Here is a 24354-nt window from a genome sequence, read left to right as displayed (position 1 = left end):
GGGAGAAGTGCCTTGCCAGAGGGATTTCCCTCGCTAACATCCTCTTTCCAGATGTTTCTTTCCTGTAGCAGATCCTGAATTATGAGGCCCCGGCAGGTGGTTGCAATCACTGAACTGACATGTCACACCTGGAATTCAACAATCTTCCCCCACCACAGAATTTCCCATAGTTAAATGTTAAATCTTAAGTTTATTGCTAAGGGACTTGGCTATTTCTCTGTGAAATCAAATATTGTGCTTAATATTAGTTTACCACTTTAAATATAAGTAGATGTGTAAAGATGAAACTAAACTATTTTAAAGCCAGATAAAATTGACAAAATAATTTAATTTAGAGGCTAGAATGCATGGTCTTATGGCACTCCATCATTTCTCTTAAATATATACACCTCTGCTCAAAGTTGAATCAGTTATATGTTTAAAATAAAACTAACCAGACTAGACTGATGTCTGTATACTATCTTCTACATAAAGAAGGAAAGTATCATATAACTTTTTGTTTTTTTAATAGTAGACATTGATATATATGTATCTGTATATTTATATATATATACACACACTCATAAATATACACACATGTGTTTGTATATACACATGTATTTCATGGTTTACTATATCACACCAATACCTACATTCATATATCCAAATGATATATATATTTTTAATGTTATAAGTTTATTTTTATTAAATCTTCAATTCACCAGTAAGTCTTGCACATTTTTCTCTACTTTCTTCCTAGGGTATTTTAAAGTTTTTATTTCTGTTCTGTTTCAGTTAAGCTAAAAGGATTCTTCTATTTGGAATGGTTTTAATTTTTTATTATTTGCCTGAGAAGAGCTCAATGAAGAGTTTAATGATAACATGTCTTAAATGTCAATTAAAGTATGTCATTTAGGAACAGATACAACAGTATATCACTTAGGAATAAGCCGTTTCCTCAATCATATCACCAGTTGTTTATAATTGGATACTTTATATTTGTAATCAAATCATCCCAGATTTTCATGTAGCAGAGTTTTGGTTCCATTAAAAAATAAAAGATGATATTCAAAGTATGAGTAATTTAATTTATCCTTATGACAGATTTTAGTTACTGGTTTTTAAAATAACTCTGAAAACATATCTCTTGCCGAAAGAAACCCTAAGACTGGAAAAATGAGAAAAATTCCACTTAAAAAGCATGTTTTTGGGCTTCCCTGGTGGCTCAGTGGTTGAGAGTCTGCCTGCTGATGCAGGGGACACAGGTTCGTGCCCTGGTCCGGGAGGATCCCACATGCCATGGAGCGTCTGGGCCCGTGAGCCATGGCCGCTGAGCCTGCGCAACCGGAGCCCGTGCTCCGCAACGGGAGAGGCCACAACAGTGAGAGGCCTGCGTACCACACACACACACAAAAAAAGCATGTTTTTATAATAGTTATCAATGTATCTAATTGCCATTTATTTAACTGTGACCTGAAACTTCAACATACTATATTTTTATATAGGAAACCAAAACTTATGGCACAGGCCCACTGTGTATACTATCAAAGTGGTGAACTCCTGAGAGCAATTTTAAGGCATGGGAAAAGAGCAGTAGTAAAATTAAAGTTAAACACCAAATATGTGTTTTAAGGCATCTAATAATAATATTGATAGCTAACAATGATGCCAGGAACTTTTCTAAACCCTTTAACATATGCTGACTTATTAATCTTCACAGTAGCTATATGGGGTTTGTACTATTATTATCTCCAGCTTGCAGATGAAGACCTGAGGCTGAGGTAACACAGCTAGCCTGTAGAGGACACAGGACTTATATCCATGCTGCATAAGGATTAAATGAGATCATTTGGTATTTGAGAGAATACAGACTTTTATCCTGGAAGTTAATTTAGGTATTTTCCTATTCAACATTCCCAAAGTTTTTTCCAGGCTCATTACTTTCATCAAATACTCTGTTATAAAATCTTCCATAGCCTAATACATCAGGAAAAAACAAAACAAAACACATCACAATATTTCCCCTTTCACTCTTGTAGATTTACAGAGCAAAGGTCATAACAAAGGTTCTAAGAAAGCTCAAAATAAAGAGACCTGTTTCAACAAATTTCCATCCATTACTGACAAGAAAACTCATGTTGAACACATCTTTCACAGCCCTTAGAATTTGTGTTCCTTAGAACATAAATGCTCAGAAATTCCAGCCCTACTATTTGGCAGATTAGAAAACTGAAACCTAAATTGCCTTTGCGACCCTGAAATCTTATATCCCAATTCTGTACATGTTTTACCTCACTTAGCTCTTAAATCACCATGTAGGCATAAGTGTTCTGCTAGTTTAAGTTTCTTCCAGATTTCCATTTTTCTTTAATCATTTCAACAGGAAAACCATCATTATAGTGAAGATACATGGATGGAACAGACAGATGGCTATATTCTAGTTTATGTAATACAAAGTATTCACAACAATATTTATTGATCATTTAAGCACTATTTAAGCTTTTTGTTATTAAATATTTAATTTGTCCTAAAATATTTCATAGCCAAATATTAGAGAAAATTAGAACCAAACAAAAAACTCTAGGGTAATCCTGAGGATCTAGAGCATCTATCTTTTAGGTGATGACCATGGGCCATAAGTACATTTCACCACCATAGTTTGATTGCATATATCATGGAGTTAATCATATATAGTTCAACAGACTTTTATACATTTTTTTTTGACCACTGCATGTTTTGCCATTTCAGTTCCTCCGAAGATATATGACATCTCAAGTGATATGACCATCAATGAAGGAACCAATATCACCCTGACTTGTTTGGCCACTGGGAAACCAGAGCCTTCCATTTCCTGGAGGCACATCTCCCCATCAGGTAAAGCAGAAAAGTATCCGTGTTGCTCGTGCTGTTCAATGTCTTCCTGTAACCTCACTTGTTCAGAATGTAAGAGTCAACTAATTTTTTATATCCTTTTCATGAGGTAGTCAGGATGCATATTTTTATACTTATTCTTTATACCTAAATGCATGTAGTTCACAAAACTTAAATGAACATTTTCTGTCAGAGACCAGAGTAGAACTTAGGTCTCTTGATTCCTAGGCAAGGTTATTTCACCTGAAGTATACTGGATAATCACAAATCAATAGACAAAAGGTTCAAATGGTAATATCACAAGAGAAATATCTTCATTTAAATGTGTAAGGCTTTTATTCGATCGGCATTCACATGTTAATAGGCCAGCATGAACTACTGAGGTAATCAGGGGAGAATAAAATTATACAAATTATGAGTTTGTTGCGTCTAATTTCAAACTGCAGTTCAGAATCAAGGATTTGGCAGTTAGAATTAAATTTTAACTGATGAGGGATCTAAAAACCCAAGAGTTTAGTAACTTGTACAAGATCACATAGCTAGGTGAAATTAAGGTATATAACACGTTTATCAGTGTCTGATGCTTCTGATACAGGGCACATCCTCCTAAAGAGATTGTCAACTTTAGGAAGCTGGGGATAATCATCATCAAGACAGGTCTATTTTCACAGCCACAACTCTAACTGAGTCATCAATTTGTGTAAAATCTAAATATTGGAACTATATAACTTTAAATGTACCATGAAGTAAGAGTGGTACTTTTAATGAATAAGATCCCACCACATTTCAGATAAACAATATTTGATTTATATTTTGGGTAGAAATAACTTGAACAAGGCTAGGATGAGGAAATCTCTTTTAAAGGAATCAAAAAGGCATATTTTATATAGGCATAGAAAGATTACAATTAGAACATCTATTTTATCTGCTAATGCTTTCTTTAATATCACTTATCCTTAAGTCCCTTTTGGTTTCCTCATTTATGCAGTAGGACTAATGAGACTTACTCACATCATACTCTTAGTATTACTATTAATGTGAGAAAAAAATCAATAGAACAGCAATATACCCTTACATAATATGCATTATGGTCCCTGTAATATTTCTGAACCATGAGTGTGCTTTTGACTGCCAACATTTCACTCTCTAGAGTGGCTACAGAATCATAAAACTGGTATGTGAGCACTGAATTAGTGGCAAGACTCTCCATGGGGTGTAAGTGAGGCAAACCCAGGACTAGCAGTTAGAGTACATGTGCTCCAATCTCAACTTCCTTATTCAACAGTTCAGCAAATCCTAGTGCAAATCTCTTAGCCTCAGTTACCCTCAGCTAGTTTCCTACTTTCCAAAAGTCGAATGATAAAAATCCCTGGCTATTGTGAGACTCAAAAAAGATAATAAGCATAAATGTGCATTAAAAAGTATAAGGTGATATGCAAATGTAAGGTTGATTCTTAATCATCTTTCCAGGGATTTAAATCTGATATGAAAATATAATTTTTGTAAGAATGAAGCATATAATCTCCATCTTCATACAATTTAAGATTAATAATTTGGATTTAACTCTCCTTCTTTGCAGTGATTGTTATTATGCATATTCTTTTTGTAAGTGCTTGGATACATTTTAGTTTAATTAAATACCATGAATGTTGGTTAGTGAAGTTATTAGAATGATGATAATGGATAGCATCATAAAGCTGAAAGAAGAAGGATTGGGTTTATAAGTTAAACTGTGCATAGATTTGTTTTTCTGATCCTACCATACAGAGCAAATGAGTAAAATTGGAATAAATATTAACTATTATCTAATGAATAGCTAGACATAGCTGATATTTTTATAAATGGATGGTCACAGGAAGGTAGCTCCACAGAGCTTCTCCCTTATCTACAGAAAAGTTAGGTTGTGAGTTCAACCACATCACAGACATTGCCTGAACCAACTGAAGTTGCCATTCCACTTGTTAGTTCAAACAACGTAGCGTACTTTCCCCAAAATATCTTTCTTGAGAAGTTTCTGAATATATGAGCTTCCTTAGAGTTACTTATAGTGACGATTTCTTCCTTTCTATATTTTCTATTCTATATGTAGAAATTAATTTCAAATTTATATTTAAAAAGTTTGGGATTAGCAGATGTAAGCTATTATATATAGGATGGATGAGCAACAAGGTCCTACTGTATAGCACAGAGAACTATATTCAATATCCTGTGATAAACCATAATGGAAAAGAACATGTAAAAGAATATATATATATATATGCATATGTGTATAACTGACACTTTGCTGTACAGCAGATATTAAACACAACATTGTAAATCAACTATACATCAATAAAATTTAAAAAATAAAAATACTCCGAGTAAGAAAAAAAAAAAGTGCTACAGAAATAATGCAAAGTACACCCTATGTCCTTTACTCAGTTTCATCCATCATTTTTCCCATTTGCTTCAACATTTGCTGTGTGTAGAGTATGCAGAAATATTTTTTTTCATTGAATTATTTGAGAACAGCTTGCATACAGCAAGCCCCTTTCTCCCTAGTGATATTCAGTGTGCATTTCTGAAGAAGGATATTCTCTTCTGTAATCACAGTGCAGTTTTTTAATTTTGTACATTTAACATTGGCATTATACTTTTATCCCATTACTATCCATGTTCCAATTTTGTCAACTGATTGAATAGTGTCCTTTAGAGAATTATTTTCCCTTTAGTATTGTATTTAGTTGTCATATCACTTTAGTCCTCTTTAGTCTGGGGACTATTCCTTAGTCTTTCTTAGTCTTCCTTGACATAGTCTTCCTTCCTTCCTTCTACTTTTTAAAAAAATAGAATATTTCTCATTCTGTGTTTGACTCATGTTTCCTCATGATTAGAGTCTAGTTATGCCCATTTGGGATTAAATAAGTGAAGCTGTAACTTCTCAGGGAGTGATATCCAGAGGCACAGGATATCCAACCCTGTTTCTGAAATTGAGAGACCTATTTACATCTCTTGAATGCAATTCACATAGCTGCTCTCAAATGCTGTGATATCATGAAGCTAAAACTCATTTAAAACTTCTGGAGAACACTGACAAGTTTACACCAGACATTTGATTTTGAATAGAAAGACAAAATAAAATTCTTAATCACACATCATTTATTAATAAATCTAGATCCAGTCAGAAAAAATAGGAAAACTTAAAAAGATAAATTTTAAAATCATAGATTGTATATGACAAATATGGAAGCATTTTGAAAGCCTCTGTCAAATTTCTACTTATTATTCATTGCTGTCTATCTTAATCTCTGTTTCCTAGTTCATTCCTATTCTTTGATATCTGGAATCTCCAGAGACGTTCTTACTTTACCCTGCTGGTGTTTATAAGCTAGCAAAGTCATTCTTTTGACTCTGAAGCCAAACTTTGAGCATGAACACTGGGCTGTGTATCTCAAACTCTTTTTCCTCTAATCTCTATATACTTAGTGCCTTTTGAAAGGATAGTCTCATTCTAATTATCCACAGGAGTTAAGATTATTGCCTAACTCAAGATAAAGAATGTTCTGTTAAGTTCCCTTTATCCTGTTATATTCCATCCATTCTTTCCTGTTTGTCAGGTCCTTATTTCATTAAACATCCTCTTTCTCCATACATCTTTAAGCTCTTCTCCTCTATTAACTTTATCCTGTCCACATTTAAACAGGCTCAAGTCGCTCTTTTCTGAAATCAATCTCTTGACACATTACTTTTGTTTAGTCAACAATTACTGAGCACTTATAAAGGAAACCACAAACAAGTGGTCAGAGATGTAGGAATAGAATCAGAAAGCCATGATTACAAGAAGCCAAAAGAGGAAAAAATTCCTGGAGCAGTGAGTGGTTAAAAATGTCAATCAGGTTAAATAAGATCAGACCAGTTACCTTTGGGTTAGATAGTTTGGTGATCATTGCAACAATTCAGTGACATAATGGACCAGAAACTCAGCTGTGGAGGAATAAAGAGCAAATAAGAAGTGAAGAACTTAGATGTGGAGGCAAACTATGAATCCAGTTAGTCAAAGTGAAAATTTTGTTTTTCTACTTTTACATATATTATTTTTTGTGTGAGGAATATCTTTTGTCCCCCTCTACAATTATCAAACTTACTCCTTTTCCAACTATTAATGAAGCTATTCCTGAGCATCCCAAGAAAAATCAGGTGCTTCTTTCTCCATAGTTACATAGTACCTTGTGCCACCATTCATGTGGGACTTAATTCTCTGAATTGTAGTCTTTGCTTTTGTTTGTCCATGGTCTTATGGGACAGGGGACTCCTTCTGTCCAGAAACAGTATTTGTTGACCTTTGTACCCCACGGCTTAGCACAAGGCCTGGCACAAGATAGGGGCTCCATAAGTACTGCAGAGTTAATGGATGCTGCTCTCTGTCCTTGCTTCCCACATGACTTCTTAGAACTAGAAATAAAAATTTGAAGAGATAATATGGTAGTGTCACAAGCAAGTATTTCCTGTCTGATATCTCCTCACTACCTTTATCCCCTTAATATAAATACACAAACATACCCCTAAATATGAATCACCCCTTAATTTCCCTTATGCCTTCAATATGGTTGCACCTCTGTGGTACTGTGATTTATAAGAAATATATATATATATATATATATATATTTGACCTTCACGCCATTTCTGGCACCGACCTCTTAAAAACCCTAGAATTTCACATCAGGGGAGTGAGCTATAAAGGTGTTTTTATTATGTTAATGAGGTGACTTTGGGACCACACTTAAGGTTGGTTGCCAGGAGAACCAACTATGTGATTAGAGGATTGGAATTTTCAGTCCCACTTCACTGACTTCTGGGGAGGGGAGAGGAGTTGGAAGTTGAATCAGTTCTCAATGGCCGATGATTTAATCAATCATGCCAATGTAATGAAGCTTCCATAAAAAATGCTAAAGGACAGAGTTTAGAGAACTCCTAGATCAGTATACATGTGGAAATTCAGGAGGAGTGGTATGCCCAGAGAGCCTGGAAGCTTCTCCCCTCATCCTTTCCCCATACTTTTCCCTATGTATCCCTTTCATCTGGGGGTTTCCAAGTTATATCCTTTTATAATAAACCAGTGATCTAGTAAATCAAATATTTCTCTGAGATCTGTGAGCTGCTCTAGCAAATTAGTCAAACCCGAACACAGGGTCTTTGAAACCTCTAATCTATAGCTCGTTGGTTGGAAGCATGAACTGAACTTTGAATCCACTCACCTGCCATGTAGCAAAGCCAGTTTACTGACACCAGATGTGGTGAAGGAAAGTATAGTGTTTATTGAAGATGCCAAGCAAGGAGAATGGGCAGCTTATGCTCAAAAGACCCCAGACTCCTCAATGGCTCCCAGGGAAGGGATTTTAAAGACAACATTGGGTGAAGGCTGCAGGATGTATGACTTTCTTCTGATTGGTTGATGGTGAGGTAACAAGGTGGTGTTTCAGGAAACGTAATCATCAATCTTCTGGTTCCAACCAGTCTGGGGTCTATGTGCTTATGGTCACCATGTAGTCATCCTCCTGCTCCTGGGCATGGTGGGTCTTAGTTTCTGCATAACAACTCAAAGATATACTTAGATTGTTATGTATATTCATTGAGGAGGAACTAAGATTTTGTTTTATCACCCAACTATTGTTTCTTGACTGCTTTTCCTTGGTTTCTGCACTCCCTCACTAAACTAATTAGTAACCGTATGAATCTGCTCTTTGGAACTCAGAGAAGGCCTAGGAGACCAAAGCCTTTTTCTAAAAATAAGAAGTGCGGTACACAGAGGGGCTTTTGTACCAGTGAGGGCCCCACAGGGTCCTTTCAGCTTCAAGCTCAGGTGATAACCTGGAATTGCTACTGACGTTTATTGGGGGTGGGGGAGCAGGGCAGTCTTGTAGTACTGAACCCTTATTCCATGGAATCTCATGCTCTCTCTGGGTAGTGTGAGAATTGAGTTGAATTGTAGAACACCCAGCTGGTATTGGATAATTGCTTGGTGGTGTGGGAAACCCCCCATCAACATGTTGGAATTAGGTTCAGCACTTTAACTCCATTAATGTAAAGAGCGGCTTGCACCAAAGAAATTTTAGTTAATATGGTTCAACTAACATGTATTCATTACTTTATGTAGTCTAGGAAAAATGGGAGATACTTGTGTGTACTTGTTTCATATAAGCCTCAAAACTGAGCTGTCAGAGGGTATTGTCATCCTCATTGTGCAGATGAACATGGCACTCAGATTGTTTAAATAAATTGCTCCAAATGAATATGAGGTCCACTTTTTACTTTGAAATAATTATAGGCTCACAGGAAGTTGTGGAGTTAGTGCAGAGAGCTTCCACATACCCTTCACCCAGTTTCTCCCATGTTACATTAGATGTAACTGTAGTATGACACCAAAACTTGGAATGGATATTAGTGCAATGTGTGCATGTAGTTCTACATCATTCTATCATATGAGTTGATTTGTGGAGCCATCATCACAATCAAGATACAGAGCTATTCCCTCAGCACAAAGATTTACTGTATGCTCTCCTTGTAGCATCACATCTACTCCTTCACCATCCATCATCTTTAGCCCCAACAAACACTAATCTGTTTCCCATCTCTTTAATTTTAACATTTATAGAATGTTATGTAAATGAAATAATTCAGTGTGTGACCTTTTGAAATTGGCCCTTTCACTCTTGAGATTTATTATCTAAGTTGTATCATACACCTCAATAGTTTGTTCCTTTTTATTGCTAAGTAATATTTTGTGATATGAATGTACCACAATTTGTTTAGCCATAAATGTGTTACAGAATATTTTGGCTGTTTCCAGCTTTTGGCTATAACAAATAAAGCTGCTTTGAAAAACCTTGATTTTTTTTTTTCCAACCCACATATGTTGTTATATTTTAAATAAGTCTTTTGTAGATAGCATATTGATGAATTATGTTTTTGTTTTTGTTTTTGTTTTTGCGGTATGTGGGCCTCTCACTGCTGTGGCCTCTCCCATTGCGGAGCACAGGCTCCTGATGCGCAGGCTCAGCGGCCATGGCCCACAGGCCCAGCCGCTCCACGGCATGTGGGATCTTCCTGGACCGGGGCACAAACCCGTGTCCCCTGCATATTTTATCAGTGTTATATTTTATCAGTGTTTATTTTATTTTTACTTGTTGACAGTTTGCTTTATTTATTTATTTATGGCTGTGTTGGGTCTTCGTTTCTGTGTGAGGGCTTTCTCTAGTTCATCTGAGAATGCCTTGATTTTGTCTTCATTCTGGAAGGATATTTTTGCTTGGAATAGAATATTGTGTTTAATAAAACAGGTCAGTCATTATTTAACATTCGAGTAGCTTTAAAATGGCCATAAGGCAATATTTGGAAATCACATGTATCAAAGTATAGAAACTTTTAAATAAAAAGTAAATAGTATTTTCCATGCTTTCCATAAATATTGCTATGAGTTTAACCTCAGCTATAAGTTAAATAATATAAACTGTTAATCAAGATAAAACACACTTTTCCAAACTAAGAGATTTTAAGTTTTTTTTTTATAGTGTTTATTTTATTTTTACTTGTTGACAGTTTGCTTTATTTATTTATTTATGGCTGTGTTGGGTCTTCGTTTCTGTGCGAGAGCTTTCTCTAGTTGTGGTAAGCAGGGGCCACTCTTCATTGCGGTTTGCGGGCCTCTCACTATCACCGCCTCTCTTGTTGCGGAGCACAGGCTCCAGATGCGCAGATTCAGCAATTGTGGCTCACAGACCCAGTTGCTCCGTGGCATGTGGGATCTTCCCAGACCGGGGCTTGAACCCGTGTCCCCTGCACCGGCAGGCAGACTCTCAACCACTGCGCCACCAGGGAAGCCCGGACTTTAAGATTTTTAAATGACAGCAGTTTCAGGATAAACAGAGTAAATAGTCAAGGATTCATTAGACCATTTTTCAGCAACCTAAGACCTGTGAACCAAACTGGCCTACTGTCTATTTTTGTAAATGAAGTGTTTGTTGTCATTGTTGGAACACAGCCACACTCACAACCTTACATATTCTCCATGGCTACTTTCTTACTGCTATTGTAGAGCTGAGTAGTTGCAATAGAAATCACATGGCCCACGAAACCTAAACCATTTACTCTGGTCCTTTAAGAAAAGAATTGCTAACCCTTGCATTAGATGTTTTAAAACAGGTTCCCAGCTGCATAACATACAGGTTTAGCATATTTAACCTCTCATAATCTTTAAAGGTAACTAAATATAACTGTAAGATAGAAAATCCTAATTACTAATTATCAGAAAAAATAGACTGAAAAGAAATGAAAATTATTATCTAAAATCCATGAACACTACTGAAATCTATTGTTTAAAATAATTCTGAAAATAGTTTTAGTCATCACAGGTACTAACTAGAAAATATTACTTTCTATTAGTGCTCTTTATTCCATTGTCATTCCCCTTTCAGGAAAGAAAGTCTTCTTTGAAATGCTTGAGTGCTGGGCCAATACCAAGGGTGATATGATGAAGAGGCTGTGTGTGTGCTCCTTGCAAGCTGGCAACATGTCCCCCAAACACTATAGTTCTTTAAGAGTCTTTTTTCAGGTTTGCAAGCCTGACACTGCACTTTGCTCTTTAATGTTAGGAAGAAGAAACTGGAGTAAAACCAGCAATTTATGCTGATGACATTTCAACAATACCAGACCTTCAGATTACAAGCTATGGTTCTACCTCCCTTGTATAGTTGAGTTGCACTCTTTGTGGAGCTTTTGTGAATTTTCATAATGGCTTTGCGTAATGGATAATTATATAATGAATGAATCTACATAATGATGGCAAGTTAAACTTTTACCATAAGATTATACACCAATAATTTATATATACAGTTAAAATTGCCTCTTTGCTCTGAGAGTTTTCTTTATAATTTTAACTTTCATTTGTCTGTATCCAAAGCCCTTCTATTTCTATCCAGTCATTAGTGGACTATTCGGAATTGTTTGTATTCAGAACTGTTAATGCCTGCTCTTTGAATATAGAAAGCAAGAAAAATTTCAGTATTTTAAGACAAATATAAGGCTAAACAATGAGCCCGATGATATGATGAATCAATATAAAAAAATAATCCATTATTCTCAGAGGAAAGTGCTTACCCATATAAAACAGAAAACAGGAACCTACCAAGCATTTCGAAGCATTTCATAAAAGATCTTTTTCTTTTTAAATGAAACTTGATTTTCTGAGAGAGCAGGAGCATTAGGAAAAAAATAAATAATAATACCACACTAGATTATGTCTCCCCTTAGTGGACTGAATTTAGGGATAATTGTTGGCATTAGACTGTTTATATTTTGGGAATTAGATTTTCTAGTCTTTTCCCCAAGTGATTTCAATGTCATGTTACATGTGTTACAGGAAGGTATTACAAGAATGGTTATGTCTAAGCAAGTTAGGACTCCTTTGAAGGTTATCATCTCAGAAAATGAAGCTTTTACTTTGCGTGTGAGTTTCATGCTATTTCATTCAGAAGTGAGACTCCACGGGCAAAACATTGCATTAATAATACTGAAGTAGATCCTATAAAGGTTCAGAAAGAGCAGAGTAGGTACTGTGAAATTATAAAATGAGCCTAACTAATACTTGTTTATTGAGCACTTAGTATGTCCCAGGCACTGTTCTAACATAGGTTAATATATGTTAAATGGTTTAATGTGAAATAGTATTATAGGGCTTCCCTGGTGGTGCAGTGGTTAAGAATCCGCCTGCCAATGCAGGGGACACAGGTTCATGCCCAGGTCCGGGAAGATCCCACATACCGTGGAGCAACTAACCCCCTGAGCCACAGCCACTGAAGCCCGCGCACCTAGAGCCTGAGCTCTGCAACAAGAGAAGCCACAGCAATAAGAAGCGTGTGCACCAAACGAAGAGGAGCCCCCACTTGCTGCAACTAGAGAACGCCCTTGCACAGCAATGAAGACCCAACGCAGCCAAAAATAAATAATTAAAAATAAATAAATAAATAAAATAATAAATTAAAAAAAAAATAGTATTATAACTTCATGTTCCGCATTCATGAGGAAAGGAGCATAATTTTCATTTGAACCCAGGTTTTCTTTTTTTTTTTTTTCCTTTTTTTCTTTTTCTTTCTGAACCCAGGTTTTAATGATCATTTGAACCCTGGCAGTCAGTGAAGATACAACTTGGTTTTACTTCCTCATAAATGTAAGATCATATTCTCAAGACTACATTTTTATACAAACAAGGCCTACTAGAATTTTAGTGCTCTTCCTGGATTATTATTAAAATTATGTAAGGAAAAGTATGTTAATAATGATTTTTTTTAATCAAGGCCTAACATGTCCTTGACAATTATAGATGAACATATTGTTCGCTTGAAATAAATTATTATAAAGGAGTAATGACTTCTAGTGTAAAATAGCATTATATCCATTTTTCTTAACTCAAAATTAATATATCACTATTGAATTTTAATTAAACTCCAGCTTGTTTTAAAATTATATTATTTTATTAGTTTGACCATAATTGGGAATAATCATCATTAGTGGAAAATTAGAATCATCTTAGTAATCTTGGATAATAGATCAATAAAACTATGGTAAACACTTTTTATTCCTTTCACTTTTTGTGCGCTCTCTCTTTAAGATCTGTGATTCAGGCAAATATGGCTACATAGGAGGTGCTCAATAAATATCTGTTAAATGACATAATATTTTAGAATACTATAAAGTCTTTTAATGATTAATAAACATATTAACTGATTAATGTTTTAAAATTAATTTGACTAATAATTATTTTCATTTATAACCTTTGTGAATAGATAATTCCTCAAAGAGGTTATAGAAAAAGCTAATAGCTTTTTTATAATTATCAAACTCCTATTAAACAAGGCAATATAGCAGAGTGCTTAAAAGGACATGGTTAGTACTTGGACTACTTGGTTTTAAGTCCCTACTTACTCTGCCACTCACTGTGTGTGTTAACCTGGGCAAACTTTTTAAGCTCTCTGTGCCTCAGTTTCTTCATCTGCAAAACAGAGATGATGGTGATGATGATGATGTTGATAATAATACCACAGGAGTGTTACATAAAAGAGATATTACAGATAAAGAGTTTAAGAGAATACTCAGGCAAAATTAAGAGCTCCAAATTCTTAGCTATTACTATTAAAATTTATTTTACCATTCATCTTTACATAAAAGTTGCTTGAGGACAGATAATAAAAGATGGAAATGAAAATACTGTGATAAAAATCAGATAAATGCATTGTAATGATTGCATACCTAAACTAGTGAGACGTTATTTTGTATTTAGTTTTTTCTACATATAAAGTAGAAGAGGGATTGTTTACTGAGAAACTACCAGAATGACGTTGAGAAACAAAAGTTTGAATTATTCAGATTCTAATAAATAGTGCGTGACACGAAAGGAAGACAAGAAACGCAGTGTATTGGAGGAGGGGTATATTTGTTTTCTTGAGTCACATTCTGTGCTGTAGAAAAAAAATCTATAAAAATAAAGAACAAAAGAGTCATTCACATGGCTGTAGATTCCTAAGGGGTTGCCTTCACAGTAAAAGAGCAAGTCTCTCTGAGACTTCTGTGTGATTACTGACCTACCAAAGCCAAGGTAAAGGAGGAAAAGGGTACTGTGACCAGGAGACCATGAATAATGGTGCCCTGTATTTCTGTTTTTATTATTATTATCATCATCATCTATAAATTCTCTAATCCTAGTTTACTCTGCAACCCAATTTCAGCCTATTAATGTTTCCAAAACTTTATGGAATATTTTCTATCAGAAGCAGTACGTTCACCCTATTTGAAAATGCTTTAAAGGGAATTTTGTCCTAAGGGAAGAGGTTCAGCATTTATGAAATGTCTCCTAGTGTAACGCATAATGTAAATGTCTCATGAAATGTTGAGGAACTAATTTTCCAGACTTACAAAAAAGGCAAAATGCAACACTTACTGCATATAAACTTTGTAAACTTTGCCTGAGAGTCTGAGACTTAAAAAACTAGATTTATTGTATATTTTTTATCTGAGGCTATGTTTCATTATAATACTAAGACATTTATAGAGCATACTCTTGCATAAATTTACAAATTAATAATAGGCTGTACTAAAATCTTGAAAACTTTCCGTCAAAATATACAGGAGTATGGAATTCATTAAAATAATTATTTAGGGTTTTTCTTTTTCCACCTTCCTTGTTAGCCAGTTTTTCTTTTTTCTTAATACTTCCTTTTACATTAGGTTTGAATTTAATCCAGCTGTATTGTTTCTGGACAGTGCTGAAGCTCTGAAGATGTATTATACCCATGCATCACCATAGCATTGTCATTCTGACGATATATTAGTGTAATACATCTTCAAAGCCCTCAAATGAGAAGCTGTCTAGAAGGAATGGGGCGAGGAGAAAATTCAATTCAATTACAGGACAAAGAAGCAGCTAAAAAGAAGGAGAGAACTCTCAAAGCAAGACTCTCAGTAGAGTTGATTATAACCAAGTATTTCATGGAAGTATATTCTATTTCCTTTTGTGAGATGACAAGGAATAATTACAGATTTTGAACACACATCTGTAAAGAGAAAATGGTTTCTCAACCCTGTGTTTGATCCAGTAGAAGCTGGATGGTTTTTTGGAAACATTTAATTGATTTTGTGGAAAGTCACATAAGTATTGTTATTCATTTAATATATAAACCTAAGGTATACAGTAAATCTACAGATTGATTTCTTAAAATGTAATAAGTATAAAGGAATGTTTACCTTCCAAATAAAGTCTTAGTTGGCACTTTAAAATTTTTCAAACATATATAAACACAGACAGTAGCTGACCGAAAAGTGATTAACAGGTAACAAATGAGAAAACTAACAGCTCTTCTTAGCCAGCTCCTGACTATTTCTGCTAGATTGGGCTGTCTGTAGTGATCAATAAGTCTTATTACTAGGATAAATTTTTCTTGGATATCTCTCATGTGTTAAAAAACAGAGAGACTCTTAGTTTCATCATAGTACAAATACATTGACAGAAGCATGCGGTCTGTCTTACATGTTTTGCAAAACTAGACTTCTAAAGTAAAAAATTCCTAACTCCTTATTTAAAGGTTATGTTATAAATTATTTTACATCTATTTTCTTCAAAATTCACCTATTGAGCACTTATGTGTCAGACAGTTTGCTGAACATTGAGTATAAAGACGAAAGAAAAAATACAGCTACTACCTTCAAGGAGTTTACAGTCTTGGAATAGATACAGGTGAAGAGGGAAACAATTACACATTAACTAAAATACTATGAATACAATAATAAGGCATCTTTGAGAAGTTATCTTTTAACCAAGCCTTGAAGTTAAAGGAAGGGAGGCTGCTGTGTGAAGCAGTGTTGTGCATTCTAAGTGGAGACAACAGCATTTGTAAAGGCTTGAAGGCAGGAAAGAATTGGGTGTGTTGTGAAACTGAAATTTGTGGGCCTGGAACAAGCTGAGAAAAGGGGAAGAGAAAGAGGGCTTAATGTGAGGTTGGAGAAGATTAGCTGAGTCAGGTGATCAGATCAACTAGGGATTGTAGGCCATGGTGAGATTAGACTGTTTTTTCCCTGAATGAAAAAGAAACCCATGGGAAATTTTTGATCACAAGAGTGAAACGATTTGATTTTAATGTTTAGAAGATGCTTTTGGTGCTGTTTAGAGAATGAGTTGCTGGGAGCCTGAAGTATAGCATAGCAGGGAGACAATTTAGGAAACCACTGTTGTATATGAGATGAGAGACCATGCTGACCTTAACAAGGGTGATGGCCATGGAGATGAAGAGAAGTAGGTGAATCCCAGATTATACAGGTAAAACCTAAAGACTGAGAGATGGGAGATGGGGAATGCCTTTAGTCTTCTGGCTTCAGCTTCAAGAATGGGCTTGTTGTTGACTGAAATGAGACAAACTGTTACAGGAGAAGGAAAAGTCACATCCTGGGACCTGCATAAGTCCCTGGGAGGGCCACCAAGTGAGGGTATTTGTCTTCATGCAGGAAAGAATTCAAGAGCAAGCCAAAGAAAGGAGAAAGTGAGTTTATTCAGAGAGATACAGACTCCATAGGCAGAATGTGGACCTTCTCAGAAAGTGAGAGAGGTCCCGGGGCATGGGGTTGTTGGTTTTTATAGGCTGAGTAGTTTCATATGCTAACGAGTGGGAGGAATATTTTTGCTATTTTGGGGAAGTTTGGGGATTTCCAGGGAATAGGCCACTGTCCTCTTTTTGGCCTTTTATGATCCTCTTTGGAACTGACATGGTGTAAGGGGTAGTGATTTTTAGTACGTAATGAAGGTATAATGAGCTAAAGGTCAGTGACCAGACCATTCAAGAAACCACCTTGGTTTCAGCTGGTTCTAGCCAGTTTTTATCACATCCTAACAGCTGCACCCCTTCTTTGTTTATCTGGCAGTTGCTTCATGCTCCTTTCCTTCCTGTCTCAAAACCAGGAGACAAATATATCAATATTTGGAGAAAAATCAAGATTTCTATTTTGGCCATGTTAAATTATAAGACATATTAGACATTCAAATGGAAATGTCAGTGAATTATTAAATATATGAGGCCTGATCTCAAGGACGAGGCCAGGACAAGAATGAGATTTGAAGTCATGAGTATAAGTTTATCCTAAGGAGGCAAAGTAGACAGAAGAAGGTCCATGACCAATGTCTGAGGATTTGGACAACAAGAGAGCAAAGAAACTTAGAAAGAGTTGCTAGTGTGAGAGATGAAGACCTAGGAGAATAAAACTCAGAGAGGAAATTGTTTTAGTAATTAGAAAGAGATTTAATGAATTGAAATGTAGCAAGAGGTAGAAAAGTAGCTATTGTGTTGGTAATATGGAGATCATGTTTGACTGTGATAAAAGCCATTTCAGTGACATTATGGGAACAGGAGCCAGACTGGGTGGGTTAAACAGGGAACGCAGGTGGGTGTTGGTGAACAAGTGGAGAAAGCTTGTCTCTTTCAAGGAATTTTGTGGTGATGGGGAGAAGAGAAAGGGGATGTTTGCTGGACTGTTGTGTAAGGTTCAGGGGAGGGATGCTTTTTTTCTAAAAGAGGATAGGATAACAAACCCAAAGAACCTATCCTGTATATCATATGGCTTCAGCAATTATCAGTGCATGGCTGATTTTGTTCATTCGTGCTGTCTCTTCCAACTTACAGGAGGATTTTTCTTTTTTTTACAAAAAAGTTAATTTTAAAAGTACCATAAGAAGTAGTAACTGCAGAACATTTAAGCCCCAATGAATCATAAAACAAATAGTACCAGCTATAAAAGTGATATCCTCTTCTCTTTTATGTTTTGTTCTTAAACCCATGATATAGAGGCTTCTGATGGACCAGTGCAGAGTGCATAAAGAGCTGAAAACTCTCAGGTGTGCATTGTATGCTGCTCCCAAGCTCTGTCTCCTCGGCTCTCTCACTGGAACATTCCTGTCACTTACAAGAACACAAAGCTCCTCAGTTCCAGCTCTTTCAGGAAAGCTTCTATTCTCCTCTTTTTATAGCATGCTATGTCTCTTAGTTCTGTTCTGTTGCTTTGCCCGAAATTGTGTGTGCTTTATGCTCAATTCATCACCCCAGGCGTCTGCTACCCTGATTGGCATCAGCCTGGAAATATCACCTGGAAGTTTATTGCTCAAAGGAATCACCATCCTTTTCTTTTCCCTTGTGGCCTGTAACAGGAGGTGCAGTCTTCAAAAAAGTCAGCCTTTCTCTTCCCAGGTGTTCTCTTGCTCTGCCGCCATCACATATTGCCAACCGCTCCTATCAAAATTCTGAAATGTTGCAGAGCATATGTTGGATCCACAGAGTTTGATCAAGAAGAAGGAAGAAAGTGATTTGATGTAGTTTCCAGATAGAAAAAAAGTGTTTTTGTCTACATACTTGTTGAATCTGATTTGTATAGTAATAGGTAGACTAGCTCACTCTGAATAAGACAAATACTCAAATAATGTGAGCCTATAATACAAAAGTGAAACTTTTATATGATACGTTTGGTGCAATTGTTAAATTGTTAAATTTGTGTTGAATCTCTCAAATGCTGCTTCTGTGGTACATAAAGTCCATGCATATTCTAAGACTGTAATCTAAAACGGTTGAGGTGGAGTGAAAATTCCAACTCAGGTAGTTTGGTAATGGAATTGGATGTCAACCTTTACTTGCCTTCAATACGCAAATGTATCCTCTCTGGGATTTCTGCCTAAAGATGGTGAGATGATGGGGTAATCAAATGTAAGGGGTTTGAATAGAATGTGATTTTTCCAAACCCCACTAAAGAGAAGAAGGACACATGTTAAGCTCGTTAAGACCCTGACATAATCATCTTTAATCATGATGTCTAGACTAAACATCAAACATGCCTAGATTAAGATATGTGATTCAGATTATCTTTCAACATCAGTATTCTTATACACTACCTTTCAATTTCATTATTTTAAAATTATTCATTCATTTACATCTCTCAAACATTCACAAATTTGAAATCTGCTCAGGAAAGGTGATATTGACCTACTAAAGATATAGGAGCAGCCCATCCTCAGAATACAAATAAGTGTATCTATACAATCACTAGAGAATCAGAGGAGGAATCTTGTGAACAATCCACAGGCTGAAGACAGTATTGGAATCAGTGATTTCCAATCGTGAATGTTGAAAGGACTATATGTAGCTCTGTGATTGCTGATAGGGATGTGTATTATCATTTTGGAAGGATTCAGACATGGGCAAAAGACATGTTCATTCAGACATGCTCCTCCTGAGATGAGCAAACCCACTGACTTGGCTCACTTTTGAAGATTCATGTTGATACAAACAACACCATCTTTTATCTCTGCTAGGGTATAATAAAATCCACAAGAGCTGAATCCACTTCTATCTGATTCTTCAATGTGCTTGACATATGGTAGGTGCCTAAAAATATTTTTGAATGAATGATAAAACCTGAAATATACTTCTGATGACTTCAGATAATGATTTGATTTCTTCTTCTTTTACCACTGGCAAAAATAATGATACCAAAAATGTCCTTTGTGAGCACTTATTATCTACCAGGCAACTTATATTCATTTACTTAATTAAACCTCAAAAAGATTCCCTATATTGTAGGTAGTGTGATTTGTATTTTTTGTGCTAGAGAAACTGGAACTCAGCATTCAGTAATTTTCCCAAGAACACAGCTAGTATGTTTCAGAGTTAGAATTCACACTAAATTTTGATAGATTTTAAAGTCCAAGCTATTAACCATCACTAAAAGGAGGGTATAGGATGTGAAGTACTGGTTACAAGGAGGTGCTAATAGTAGAATTAGGATTTCTGGCTATTGGGCTTATTATTTTAGAAAGATGTTCATCTCAAAATGGCCAAGGTTTTCTGGAACAATTTCCACCAATGAGAACTATCGTAAAATTGAATTGAAACACTATTAGGTAATAAACTCCCTATTACTGGAATAGTAATAAAGACTGCATAATTTCTTATCAGGAATGCTGCCTAAGTGAACTCTGGCATTTATGAAAGTGAAAGGATTCACTAACAATTGTTATCATAGTATTTTATTTAAAGGGCAGTGTATTAGTCAGGGTTCTCCAGAGAAACAGAACTAATAGAATATATATATATTCACATATATATATATATATATATACACACACATTTTTTTAACTATTTACTTTTACATAGCACTTTTTCTTTTATTCTAAATGTATGTCCTGCTCATTTTTATGTAATAAAAGTGAGACCAAATGGCATAATTTTGTTTTAATATGTGTGTATATATATATATATATATATATATACACACATATATAAACTATATATTTTATATACATTAAAATAAAATTTTGCTTAATATATATATAAACACACATTTTTAATGAAGTAATGGTGATTCTAAGTGATAAAATTATTTAATGTTTATATATGATATATATTTGATATATATAATGTATACATATATGATATATACACACATTTGATGTCACCAGTATTTCATTAAAAAATGAGATGTTAATATTGATAAAGAAGACAAGACAAACTTTTAGTATAAAAGACTGTCTTGTGTAAAAATGGATAGTTGATAATCTTACATTAGATACTCTTATCTGTTTGTCTATCTATCTTGTCAGCAAACCTAAAATATATTTTCTGTAGATTAAGAGTCCACACACTACAGCCTGTGGGGCAAATTTTTTCTGCTGCCTGTTTCTGCAAATGAATTTTTATTGAAACATAGCCATATCATCTATGGCTTCTTTCATGCTGCAACAGCAGAGTTGAGTTGTTGCAACAGAGACCCTTAGGTCTGCATCTAAGGGTCTGCATCTGAAAATATTTACTATCTGGCCATTTACAGGAAAAGTTTACTGACCACTGCTGTAGATTATAAAATGATTCCATCTCCTATTTTTAGTACAGATTTTTTTCTCAATATTACACTGAATATAGACGGCTGATGCTGCATCTTTAGAAGGCCAATATTTCATTTCATGGTTAGTATTTAGGCCAATATTTCATTTCATTTCAATATTTCATTGCATGGTTAGCTTCCTAGGTATTATATAATTCCAATAGAGGTCTATTTCTCCATTTCTTCTTCAACTAATTCTTCAAATGTATGCATTTTTTCTTTTATTTTGTCAAGTTTCAGTCAACCAGTGAACCAGTTGACCACTAAATTCCCTTCAAATTCTTTGAGTTTAAAATTTCACATTATCATGTCTTATATGTTACTTTCAGACAATTTTCTCCACATCTATGCCAAGATGATTTTTATTACGGAATTTGAAAGGACTACATCTCTGACTGCATTGTTCTATTAATAGGAAAAAAATTGTGTCTCTGCACTTTTATCCAGGAAGAATGCAGTTCTGAGCCAATGTATGTGGCCACTTTTGAGTGAGTCTAGATTTTTTTCTTGGAAAGAGAGTTGGGAGCTGCCACATTTTCCCAGGAGGCCTGTGGGACTTCACTGAATAACAGCCATAGAAGCATCTCTAGGCTGAATAGCTCCCGCATAGTAAGATAAAAGTTGCTGTTTGATCAACATCCAATGGGTAGAGAAAGCACAAGAAGTAAACAGTAGGGGGAAAGTGTTGTCAAGTAAAATCAGTAAGGCCTCTGTCTGGGATTTGGGAATCCAAACAATGGGAAAATGTGTGATTTAATAGTATTGATCTTCAGAGACATCCTCAGCAGAGCCTCTTCTGCCCTAAATGGGGATTCATTGTGTTAAATGTTGATCACTCACTGTTCCAGGAGTCAAATACATTTCTTGATGTGTTCAAAGTATACTGCAATTTAAGCTATAATAAGTACTATTTCTATCCTTTAGAGGTGAAATAAATAAACTGGGTAAATAAATTTGAAATGGCAGATTAAAATAACAGATCTTGGGATGCTCATTACTGACCTTTGCTAAGAGTTCATATCTTACTGAAGTGGAGATAAAACTCACTGAATTTCTCAATCACATTGGATATTACTCTGTGTTGGAGGATGTGGTTGAATGAGAAAATGAAAACAACAAAGAATGGCAGATTTACACTAAACATTGTACTATATTCTGATTTGATATCTTTTTTAGAGCAAGATAGTATGGTTAATGAAAAAAGAAAAAGTCATAAATTTAAGCCCTGTCACCTTACTATGGGATCTTGGGCAAGCCCCTTAACTTCTTAAGAACACAACTTTCTCATCCCTAAAATGGAGGTATAAGAAACTCTCTAAGGTATTTCCTGCTCCAAACTCCTTTAATTCTGTGAATCTAGTTACAAGCTAAGTTCCATAGATAGGGCATACAAATTCTGTCTCATTACATTGTCCTAAAATGCAGATACGTGAAATTCACATACATGTTACAAGTACACAGAATCATGATCTGACTAAAGAAAACTTTGAGGTACAGTCAAACCAAAGCATCTTAACGAAATATGAAAGACAGAAATCAAGTAATAGATATGCTTTCTGAGAAGACAAATATCAGCTTGGTAAAAAACTAAAATCTGAGCTTATTAGCACACGGGGCAAAGAGAGTAACACAATGGCTCATACAAAGCTTGTTGTCCAAAAGATGGGAGCAAAACATTTTGTCAGGTGAGACTGATTTTTTTGTGAGGTTTGAGAGTAACTTTTACATATGTCAGTAGTGTCTGTCAATATAGGACACTAAACAATCAACAGGGCTCTAATGACTGTTTCTATATTAATCTTTGGTGACTGTTAAAGGTAAGCAACTATTTGGAAGGAGAGTCATATAGTGTGTTACCTTACAGTGGTCTAACTTAATAAAGAGACACAGCATTTAAATGCTGGAGGAGAAAATTTGCCAACACAACCAGTTGTCTTTTCTAAATTTTGAACAGGATTTGCTCTTCAGAAAGTGAACAAAAGTGAGGTTGGAATTATCTGATCAGATTCTATGAAATGGAGCTAGATCTGAGGCAGAAAGTTTCTTCCCAAGAAAAAACAGAGTAACCGCATCAAGAGGTTGATGCCAGCCTCATCTAGGGACAGGAAATATGGAAGAAAGTTTAAGGCCCCAGGTAGCAAAGATAAGGTGTCAGAGACAAGAGCTTGAAAGTATAAATAGTTACTCTTTCCTTCTTTCATCTATTTATTCCTTGTATATACATCATGCCAGATACTTTGCTAAATGCTTTAGGCATGCTATATTATATGTTCTGGTAACAGTGCAAAAAAAGATGTTATCATGTCTATTTTACTCATAGACAAACTGAGGTTTAGAAAAGTTAAATGAAATACTAAGTTGAGATATCATTGCTATATAATTTGCCATATAAATTATGAGTATTTTTTCCTTGAGATAATATCATATTCAGTATTTTGTTCAAGGTGAAATTAGCCAAATGGGATTCAGTGAATAATTTTGATATTGCCGTAACAGTGATTAGCAAGAGAACTATTTTCTTAATTAAATATGCCCATCCAAATTGCATCAGAGTACTTCATTCCAGATGTTGTTATTATAAACAAGGTTTTTGGTTACTTATTGGTCATATAAGTGTATTTTGATAGCACATAGTAAAAGCATCCTTTTAAGTTAAAATGTTATTGGTTTTCAGAAAAACAATAGTAGTATGAGCTTGTTATAATATTTCTGGTGAGCCTTCTTTCTAGTTTGGCTCTGTTCTCCTTGTGCAATATTTGGTTCTATTTTTCTTCAAATAATTTTCTTTGATCAGTCTCTGCATTTTTTTTCCTCCTCTTTTGTGAATCATAAGAAGCATATTATAGTCCTTTATAGAACTCAGTCCCTCCATGTGTTAGAGCTTCAGAGACACTGTCCATTTTTCATACCAAAGTGAAATTGTATTCATTTGTTTTAAATTATACCATCATGTACGAACCAAATAGTCCCTGGGTATTATTTTCTGAAAATGATAATAAAATTTTATAAAAGCAGGAAAGTCATTTCATTGGGATAAACCAACTAAAAACTAGTAAACCCACTCAA

At 35.1% G+C, this 24354-nt stretch overlaps 1 protein-coding gene across 1 annotated transcript in view; it reads left to right on the top strand.

The window, feature by feature from the left end:
• NEGR1 (neuronal growth regulator 1) overlaps positions 1-24354 on the top strand; it is a 900229-nt gene that overhangs the window by 527830 nt on the left and 348045 nt on the right. The window contains exon 3 of the mRNA XM_024734600.1: positions 2728-2853. Coding sequence (XP_024590368.1) covers positions 2728-2853 — 126 coding nt within the window. The remainder of the gene's footprint in view (positions 1-2727; positions 2854-24354) is intronic.

This window comes from Neophocaena asiaeorientalis, unplaced genomic scaffold (assembly GCF_003031525.2).
Source record: "Neophocaena asiaeorientalis asiaeorientalis breed wild unplaced genomic scaffold, Neophocaena_asiaeorientalis_V1.1 scaffold15, whole genome shotgun sequence".
Lineage (NCBI taxonomy): Eukaryota > Metazoa > Chordata > Mammalia > Artiodactyla > Phocoenidae > Neophocaena > Neophocaena asiaeorientalis.
The sequence above is the reverse complement of the archived record's forward strand: the minus strand, read 5'-3'. Positions and strand labels throughout refer to the sequence as shown.